This window comes from Jaculus jaculus, chromosome 12 (genome assembly GCF_020740685.1).
Source record: "Jaculus jaculus isolate mJacJac1 chromosome 12, mJacJac1.mat.Y.cur, whole genome shotgun sequence".
NCBI lineage: Eukaryota > Metazoa > Chordata > Mammalia > Rodentia > Dipodidae > Jaculus > Jaculus jaculus.
In genome coordinates, this window is record NC_059113.1 from 32,137,943 (window position 1) to 32,148,108 (window position 10,166).

A 10,166-nucleotide genomic window follows, 5' to 3' on the forward strand; every position below is an offset into this window, starting at 1 on the left:
TATAGTGACTGCCACAGAACAGGTACAGGGAAATTAGGTGTTTGTTTTTTTTTTTTTGCCTTTCCCAGTTACGCGAAACAATAACATATATAATAAACGCAGTTTCCTTTTCCAGGTTTTTCTTTGAGAATACAGTGAATAATGAGCCTAAGAGTTAAGGTACAGCTTTGGCCATGAGCACACACAGTGACACTAGAAATAAGCATGTAGAGACACTGTTAGTGACTAAGCAAGATATAACTTAAGGGGCAGACTCCTGTGTTAATTAATGTACTTTCAAATTGTCCTTTTTTTAAAAAAAATTATTTTCAGCTAGAGCTTTGTGGATCAAGCTGAATGGTAGAACTTCTATGCATCACTTTACTCTCTGACACATGTGCTCTGTATTTTGAGCTAAGCATCCATGAAGAAATAATCTACTAACTTTTAATATTTATTTTTATTTATTTACTTACTTGATGGAGAAAGAGGGAAAGAGAGAGAGAGAGAGAATGGGTGCACCAGGGCCTCCAGCCACTGCAAATGAACTCCAGACGCGTGCGACCCCTTGGATATCTGGCTAACATGGGTCCTGGGGAATCGAACCTGGGTCCTCTGGCTTTGCAAGCAAATGCCTTAACTTCTAAGCCCTCCCTCCAGCCCTACTACCTTTTAAAAAATTGTGACTGCCACCAGATGTGGTGCCACATGCCTTTAATCCCAGCACTTGGGAGGCAGAGGTAGAAGGATCACCATGAGTTCAAGATGACCCTGAGACTACATAGTGAGTTCTAGGTCAGCCTGGGCTAGAGTGAGACCCTACCTTGAAAAACCAAAAAACAAAGTTAGGACTGCCGTTGAGCATACTTAAAAACTGGCCCACCTCTATGCGAATATTTGTAGGCCTCCTGAATAAAATTCCCATACCTCCTTAATTTCCCTAAGACTCAACTCACTCTACACTCTCCTTGCCTGCTGCAGGTAAGAACTCTTGCCCTTTATGTTTTAGTTGTGCATATTTTGGCTTGACACCCACCCAGATATGAAATCACTGTGTTCAGTTAGGCAAAACCCACCTTGCATCTTCCAAGCCTTACGCTGCTCCTCTTTGGCAATGATTTCCATGTCTTTGTCGTAGATGTAATCCTGACACAGAAAGCAGTAGACGCCTCCATACATCAGGTCAATAGCTGTACAGACAGAAAGCAGGAGACACAAAGTGTAATGGAGCATGGAAAGGAGATGCTTCAGAACAGTGAGTCAAGGGTCCCAGACACGGACTGTCTGTAGCTTCTCCCTGCTCTCAAGTCAGAGTCCAAGCCCCACGGAGAGTCCCTACAATGGAGGTTATCCAGGGTGGGTGAGGTGTATGTGTGTTTTCTCTGGATGCTTCCCTGAGGGCTGAGGATAGGGTGTACATTTCTGTGCCCTACAAAAGACTAGCACTCAAATGTGCTCTCTCTCTCTTAAATAAATAAATATTTTTTAAAAAGGAAAGAAAGAAAAATAGGAAAACAAGGTCAACAGCAGCATCCACCTCTCCCAGCTGCCACGGGCTTCTGCTGCCGCAGCTAGAACCACTCTCATGCGTGCTTTCCCGACTCCTAGGGGCTGGACCCCAAGCTGTGAGCCAAAGGAAAGCCTACCTCCCTCCAGTTGTCAAGTATTTGGTTCCAGTAATGAGAAAAGTTAACTAACAGATAAAACTGTTATCAAGTAGTGGGACTGCTGCTGCAATAAACTTGACCGTGTAATTCATAGGCCTCTGTGGGAAGAATGTGGAAGAGAAGTCCTGGAAGGTTATCAGCAGAGCTTACTGGGCCACTCTGGTGGGAGTTTGAAGGACAAGAATGCTGAAAGAAACGAGGGCAGTGGAGGCCTGGCTCAAGTTTTCAGAGGAAACAAGGGCTCTATGGAGAACTGGCTGGTTCGGGGCCTGGTCCGCCTCAGGAGGGCCTTACCCAGGTTGTGCCGCTTCGACTTCGCGTGCTCGTGTATGTGCTTCTTTGTGAAACAGCCAAAGAAGACACAGTAGAGGCAAGAGTGAAGCCGGTTCAGGTGGATGCCACAGACATGGCAGACGCAAGACTTTGCCTGAAATCCAAAGACAGCATTGATGAGCAAGGTGCAATGCAACAGTTCTCAAGAGGAAACAGAAGCCAAGCCAAACGATTCCCAGTCAAGACAGCAGCAAAAACAAGGGCAGGGAATTTCTTTAGTCCTACCCTAAGAGACCACACTAGGGCTGGAGAGATGGCTTCGTGGTTAAGGCATTTGCCTGCAAAGCCAAAGGACCCAGGTTGGATTCCCCAGGAGCCACGTGAGCCAGCTACACAAGGGGGCGCACGGGTCTGGAGTTCGGTTGCAGTGGCTGGAGGGCCTGGCGTGCTCATCATCTCTCTCTGTCTCTTCTCTCTTTCTCTCTGTTTGCAGATAAATAAATAAAATGTTTTTTAAAAAAAAAAGGCTACATTACTCTTCAGTGTACCCAAAGTAACAGTTCATCTAGCTCAAAACCAGCTCCGTAAGAGAAGAACTGGTGCGATGCTCACTGCCACTGCACCTCCTCCCCAAGACACAGCTACTCTACTCCAGGCCAGCAGCTCTCGCTTAGTCACCCTTCAGAGTCGTTCTAGGGCTTGAGAATCCAGAGCGCAAAACCACAAGTTTATAAGCACAAAACCAAAAATCACAGAAATAAAATAAAGAGGGATACAGGAAGAAAAAAGGCACGTGCTTGGAAAGCCTGATGACAAATCGAATCCCCAGTGCCACATAAAGCCAGATGCACAAAGTGGCACATGCATCTGGAGTTCATTTGCAGTGGTTCTCTCCTTCACACACACACACACACAAATAATGTTAAAAAAAAAACAAAACTACAGAAACCTAACAATTCAATCACCACAAATACAAGTTCAGTGGTAAACAATTCCACAAACTCACACCCCATGAATGTGCTGACCACAGCACTGCAGGCCACTGTGGGGAGAGGAGGCAGCCGTGTTGCGAAACCCCCACTAGGTAAACATGGCACAATCCAGGCACAGACATGCCTGTGGTAAGTCAGAAAGGGCGACCATGGGCTGGAGGGATGGCTCAGCAGTTAAGGTGTTTGCCTGCAAGGCCAAAGGACCAGGTTTGATTCCCCAGGACCCACATTAGTCAGATGCACAAGGGGGCACACACATCTGGTGTTTGTTTGCAGTGGCTGGTGGCCTTGCCGCACCCATTATCTCCCTCTCCCTCTTTGTCAAATAAATAAATAAAAATAAAAATAAATATATATTTTTTTTTAAAAAAAGGGCAATCTTATCCCTCAAGCACTGAGCAGGTGTTAAGCACTATTAAAGTGCTTTGCTAAATTCTGTTATAAATCAAAATTAGTGTTAATGATAAATTTTTTTAAATTAAAACATTTTATTTTCATTTATTTGAGAGAGAGGTGCAGATAGATACATAATAGGGGGAGGGGGAACATGCCAGGGCCTCCAGCCACTACAAAAAAACTCCGGATATGTGCACCACCTTATGCGAGTCCTGAAGAGTCAAACCTAGGTCCTTTGGCTTTGCAGGCAAATGCCTTAACTATTAAACCACCTCTCCTGCCCAGTCCTTTTTTTTTTTTTTAAATTTTTAAAAAATTATTTATTTATTTATTTATTTGAGAGCGACAGACACAGAAAGACAGATAGAGGGAGAAAGAGAGAATGGGCGTGCCAGGGCTTCCAGCCTCTGCAAATGAACTCCAGATGTGTGCGCCCCCTTGTGCATCTGGCTAACGTGGGACCTGGGGAACTGAGCCTCGAACCGGGGTCCTTAGGCTTCACAGGCAAGCGCTTAACCACTAAGCCATCTCTCCAGCCCTTTTTAAAAAATATTTATTTATTTGCATGCAGAGAGAGAGAGAGATAGAAGAGACAGAGAGAATGGGCGCATCAGGGCCTCCTGCTGCTGCAAATGATCTCCAGCTGCATGCACCACTGTGTGCATCTGGCTTTACATGAATACTGGGCAATCAAACTCAGGTCGTTAACCTTGGCAGGCAAGCATCTAAACCATGACGCTTTCTCTCTAGCCTTCTTTTTTTTTTTTTTTTTTTTTTTAAAGACAGGGTCTCATATGGTCCAGGCTGGTCTCAAACTTATGCAGCAGAAGATGACCTTAAACTCCTGATCCTATGTCTAACTCTCAAGTTCTGGAGCTAGAGGCTGTGTCATCATGCCTGGTTCATACAGTACTAGGAATAGAACCCACCTAGCCAGGCACTTATCAACTCTGCTTTTGATATTCGTTTTCCTATAAATTAAGACCTGTGGGGGGATGTCAATTTGATTTTTTAAAAAATATTTTATCTATTTATTCGAGAAAGAGGCAGATAGAGAGAGAATGAGCGCATCAGGGCTTCCAGCCACTGCAAATGAACTCCAGACACATGTGACACATTGTGCATATGTCTTACGTGGGTCCTGGGGAATCAAACCGCCTTTGGTTTTGCTGGCAAATGCCTTACTGCTAAGCCATCTCTTTAGCCCTCAATTTGGTTTTCTACTTGCAGCTATTGGACTCTACCTTGCTGTTGCAGCTATCTTAAGCAAAAGGACTGTCAAAAAGCCAGCCAGTGGAGAGATGGCTCAGCAGTTAAAGGTACTTGCTTGCAAAGCATGACAAACTAATAACCACGTAAAACCAATTACACCGAAGTGGCATGTGTCAAGTTTGGTTGCAGTGGCAAAAGGCCTAGCTGTGGCCATTAATTCTTGCTCTCTTAAATAAATAAAGAAGTAATAAAGTATTTAAAACAGCCAGCTGGACTAAACTTAGGTCAGCATCAGCTACTCTGAACACACTTTGAGGAAGCTACACAAAGATGGTAGCTGCTTGTTGTGGTTCCTTGAAGGTGCAGCCCCAGCCAAGACTGCTGCCAACAGTTTCTAACACACTTTGACCCTATCACAAGCCTCAGTGAAGTCCAGATGCCTGAGACCATTTCCACCTAGTCCAAGGTAGGGTCTCACTCTAGCTCAGGCTGACATGGAGTCTCAGGGTGACCTTGAACTCATAGCGATCCTCCTACCTCTGCCTCCTGAGCGCTGGGATCAAAGGCGTGCGCCACCACACCTGGCCATGTCCTGTTGTTTTTAAAGGGCCAGGCTGCGCTGGTGACAAAGAAATATCAAGGACGGTGGAGCCCCAAGATGAGTGGTCAAGAGCAGCAGCTCTAGCAGTAACCAAAATGCCCGTAGCTGCCTCCAAAATGGTAGCCACTATGACATATGTCATAGCTTCAAGAGACAGCTGAATCATGCGAGCGAGCAGCCAAGGCAGGAGCAAGAGGGATGGCAGGGACAGAGGGGTGGGAGCTGCACCAAAAGGACAGACAGGGTAGAGGGACGACAGCCCCCATTTCTTGCTGGATGTTCCCGGGACCTGGAGAACTTTTAGGACTAAGGGTATGAAGCTCACAGACCAAGGATAAGGAATCCCCACGTTCTGTAACCATGAGGAAAAAATAAAAGCTGTCAAAAACGGGCCCTTAAAGACTTTCTCCTCCCCCACTCAAGCCTTTCCCACTTGGGCATAGCAAGAAGGCACATCTTCCCCTAAATACATGAGGGGTAAGAAGGACGCATCTCCATAGTAAATATGTGAGGGGTGAAAGGGCACATCTTCCATAATGCTAAATACAAGAATGGTTCGAAGGGCACAGCTCCAAAATAAAAGCCACATACTTTGTGTAGCTACTCTGCATTTGGGGAGGCACAGAAATGTGACCCGAGCAAAGTGACTTCCTTCCAAGAAGGTATGTAGGGAAGATCTGTCACTCTGGGGAAACCTGACAAATGTGACATTGGCCATGTGGTCAAGCTCACTACCCACAGTGAGAACACTGTCCATAACAAAATGAGATGAAAGGACATGTGACCTCTATGGGCCTTCCCTCCAAACCCTATGACCACAGTGGAGCCACAAGAAAAACTGCTCAAATTTAAACTGAAGGACATTCTACAAAATTCCTGACCACTCCTCAAGGACACCCAAACCAATGAATAGAGTTACTGAACATGACATCTGCATGTAATAATGGAACCCTCAGGCCAGAATAAGAACATTCAGTGAAACCACTGCAGTTTGAATGAAGTATCATATCAGCTGTGTCAAATGTATCACAGTAATTACGGACCTCAGGGGGAACCAGGAGAACAGGTGCAATTTATTTATCTACCTACCTACCTATTTATTTATTTGAGAGCAACAGACACAGACAGCTAGACAGATAGAGGGAGAGAGAGAGAACGGGCGCGCCAGGGCTTCCAGCCTCTGCAAACGAACTCCAGACGCGTGCGCCCCCTTGTGCATCTGGCTAACGTGGGACCTGGGGAACCGAGCCTCGAACTGGGGTCCTTAGGCTTCACAGGCAAGCGCTTAACCACTAAGCCATCTCTCCAGCCCGCGATTTTTCTTTATATCTAAAACTATCTTTTCAAAAAAGCTTAACTTAGCTGGGTGTGGTGGTACACATTTAATTCCAGCATTGGAGAGGCAGAAGTGGGATGACTGCTGTGAGTTCGAGGCCAGCTAAGGACAACAGAATGAGTCCCACGTCAGCCTGGGCTAGAGTGAGACCCTACCTTGGAGCTCCCCCTCCCCCCCCCAAAAAAGTTTAACATGTACAGAGCTACACACAAACATATAAATGAGAGTAACTACAGCCACCTGCATAAGATAGCAGGTGATGGAAAATAAAGTCCATTACCGCAGTAATTTCGAGCTGCAGTCCTGCAAGGTACGCTACTATTGGGGTTGCTGGGACAACAGCAAGGTTCATACGGCTGTTTCCCATACCAGCACACCAATTTACAACTAGCTCTAAGTAAACATTTTAATTAGAGCTGGAAAGATGGCTTAGCAGTCAAAGCTCTTGCCTTGCGAAGTCTAAAGACCCAGGTTCAATTCCTTAGTACCCACGTTAGCCAGATGCACAAGGTGGCACATGGGTCTGGAGTTCATTTGCAGTGTCTATAGGCCCTGGCAGGCCCATTCCCCCACGTAGTCAAATAAATAAATTATACAAAAATGTTTTAAATTTTAATTAAAAAATAAAAATGAAGCCGGGTGTGGTGGCACACACTGTTAATCCCAACACTTGGGAGGCAGAGGTAGGAGAATTGCTGTGAGTTTGAGGCCAGCCTGGGACCACAGAGTTGAATTCCAGGTTAGCCTGGGCTAGAGTGAGACCCTACCTTGAAAAGACAAAACAAGATTAATCTGAGTCATATATAGCAAAAAAAAAGTAGTAATGTTAGTATTGGGGGGCTGGAGAGATGGCTCAGCGGCTGGACCCTTACACAAAGAGCCTAACAACCTGAGTTTGATTCCCCAGTGCCCATATAAAGCCAGATGTACTGAGCAGTGCAAGCATAAGGAGTTCATTAGTAGTGGCTGGAGTCTTTGATACACCTATCCTCTTTCTGCCTCTCTGCTATCTTTCTCTACTTGCAAATATGTAAAACTGTTGATTAAAAAAAAAAGAGGTGGAGAGGAATGTCTTCCTTTAGAAGAATAAAGTTAACCTTAACTCCTTCAGTTTTGTTAAAAATTACCAGGGAAGGGATGGGGAGATGGCTTAGTAGTTAAAGGCATTTGCTTGTAAAGTCTGCCAGCCTGGGGTTTAATCCCCCAGCACCTATATAAAGCCAGATGCAAAGTTGTATAGGCAACAGGAATTCATTTGCAGTGGTAACAGGACCTGGTGCATTCATAGTGTGTCAGTGTGTGTGTTAATAAGTTACTAGAGAAAGGAGAAAGGGGAAGGGAGAAAGCAAAGGTTGGAAGGAAGAAGAGGACAGGATGGGATCCCCACTAATCTTATAAGTGATGAATTGGCAGACATCTCAACGCAGGAAGTATTGACAAACATCTCAATGCCAGGCATGGTAGCTCATCCTTGTATCACACCATTCTTAAGACTAAGACAGGACTGGAGAGATGGTTTAGCGTTTAAGTGCTTGCCTGTGAAGCCTAAGGACCCTGGCTCGAGACTCAATCCCCCAGGACCCACGTAAGCCAGATGCACAAGGTGGCGCATGCTTCTGGAGTTCATTCCAATGGTTGGGGGCCCTGGTGCGCCCATTCTCTCTGCCTCTTTCTCTGTCTGTCCCTCTCAAATAAATAAATAAATAAATAATCTTTTAAAAATAGACTAAGAGAAGAAACAAAACAAAAAATACACCCAAACATGGCATTTTTCTTAAGGGCACACTCTTCCATCACCATGACACACACACTCTCTCTCTGATCCTAACAGAATCTCTTTTACAGAGATTTTACCTTAGTTCATCTTAAAAGATAGCATCATTAACGATTTTTTAAAAATAAAAAAGGGCTTGAAGAATGGCTTAACGGGCCGGGCGTGGTGGCGCAGGCCTTTAATCCCAGCACTCGGGAGGCAGAGGTAGGAGGATCGCCATGAGTTCAAGGCCACCCTGAGACTACAGAGTTAATTCCAGGTCAGCCTGGACCAGAGTGAGACCCTACCTCGAAAAACCAAAAAGAATGGCTTAACGGTTAAGGTGCCTGCCTGGAAAGCCAAAAGACCCAGGCTCGATTCCCCAGAACCCACATAAACAAGATGCATAAGGTGGCACATGCGGTCTGGTGTTCATCTGTAGCGGCTGGAGTCCTGGCGCAGCCATTATCTCTGTATCTCTTGTGAATGAATGAATGTATGAATAAATAAATAAATAAATGGCTGAAAAGCCTAAGAATCCAAGTTCGATTCTCCAGATCCCACGCAAGCCAGATGCACAAGGTGGCTCATGCATCTGGAGTTCATTTGCAAATGGCTAGAGGCCCTGGCGTGTCCATTCTCTCTCTCTCTCTCTCTGTAATAAGTAAATAAATAAAAATAAAATAAACAAAAGGCATACAATGGCAGGGGCGATGTCTGTTCCCCATTAAGAAACGCTACCAAGGGAATATACTACTAGCTACATTACTCCAATTTCAAATGTAACCCGTCGAATAGCGTAAAACAGTCACAATATAATTTACGCGAGGAAAAAAACCCACAACTACTGTTTTTCCGACTTCCAAAGCCTCACCCGCCTTAATGGCAGGGTCGTACTTAGCACCAGCAAAGAATAACCTTACTGCTTCCTCGAAGGCTGGGAAGGAGGGAGGGAGGAGGATAATTTATCCTAAGGCCTCCTTACAGCCCACGAAGGCCCGTATCCCACCGACGGGTGAGCTCAGCCACCTCGTCCCCACCGCCCTCCGGGGCTCTAGCGCGGGTTCCCCATCAGCTCCGCAACCCGCACCCTGGTCACACCGCACGCTTGTCCTGTGCTGCAAAAGGCTTGCCAACGACAGGACCACCCTGCGGACCCCGACCCTGGAGGCTGCGCGCCCTGACACCCAAAATGACGCCACCCCGGGGCGCGCAGCGAAAGCACACTTGGACCCCGCAACTAGGACGACGAGGCCTCCAGAGAAAAGCTTGCCCGGATTTTTTTTTTTTTTTTGCTCGGCGGCACGCAAGAGGATGCATCCCGGGAGCCTCGTGCGACACGCCGCAGCCCCGCGGTCCCAGCAGCCCGTCCCCGCCCGAGCCCCGAGGCCGGGCCGCACCTTGCGTTTACGGGCCTCGGCCGTACCGCTCCACACGAAGCACTGGTAGATGGCCCGCAGGTTCTGCTTCCAGTTGTCCACCTTGAAGCTGCTCAGATGCGAGCATCCCGGAGGTACCACTGCCAGCTCGGGGTCCATGGCCTCGACCTCCGTCTCGGGCCGGGACACCATGGGAGGCAATGGCCGGCCGCGCGCGGGGGCCGGCGGAGACGGGGACGAGGACGACGCCAGCGCGGCGGGAGCTTGCTGGGCCGTGCACTCGTGAACAAAGCGCCGCGGACAAAGGCAGCGCGGAAGGGGAGCGCCGAGGCAGGCGACGGCGGCGACACAGGCACCGCCCACGAGCTGCGGGGCCGCCACCGGCAGTGGCGAGCGCGGAGGGCGGGGCGGGGAAGCGCGGCGCGGCGCGGTCACGGCTGGGGATTACGTCACCTCAGCCCGGCGCCCCAGTGCGCAGACTCGAGCCACGTTAGGCCCCGCCCCGCCGTCTCTCCAGCCGCGGGAGGCCAGGGGGCGTGGCCAGGAAAAGCCCGCCCTCACGCCGTATGCCATTGGTT

General features: G+C 47.7%; 1 protein-coding gene across 1 annotated transcript in view; it reads right to left on the reverse strand.

Annotated features, from left to right (window-relative positions):
* Window positions 1–9,831, reverse strand: part of Usp22 (ubiquitin specific peptidase 22) — a 31,582-nt gene extending 21,751 nt beyond the window's left edge. Inside the window, exons 1-3 of the mRNA XM_004669061.2 lie at window positions 9,610–9,831; window positions 1,941–2,073; window positions 1,056–1,169 (exon numbers count right to left, since the gene is read on the reverse strand). Of these exons, the coding sequence (XP_004669118.1) occupies window positions 1,056–1,169; window positions 1,941–2,073; window positions 9,610–9,780 (418 nt within the window). The 5' untranslated portion in view covers window positions 9,781–9,831. The remainder of the gene's footprint in view (window positions 1–1,055; window positions 1,170–1,940; window positions 2,074–9,609) is intronic.
* Window positions 9,832–10,166: the final 335 nt, after the last annotated feature.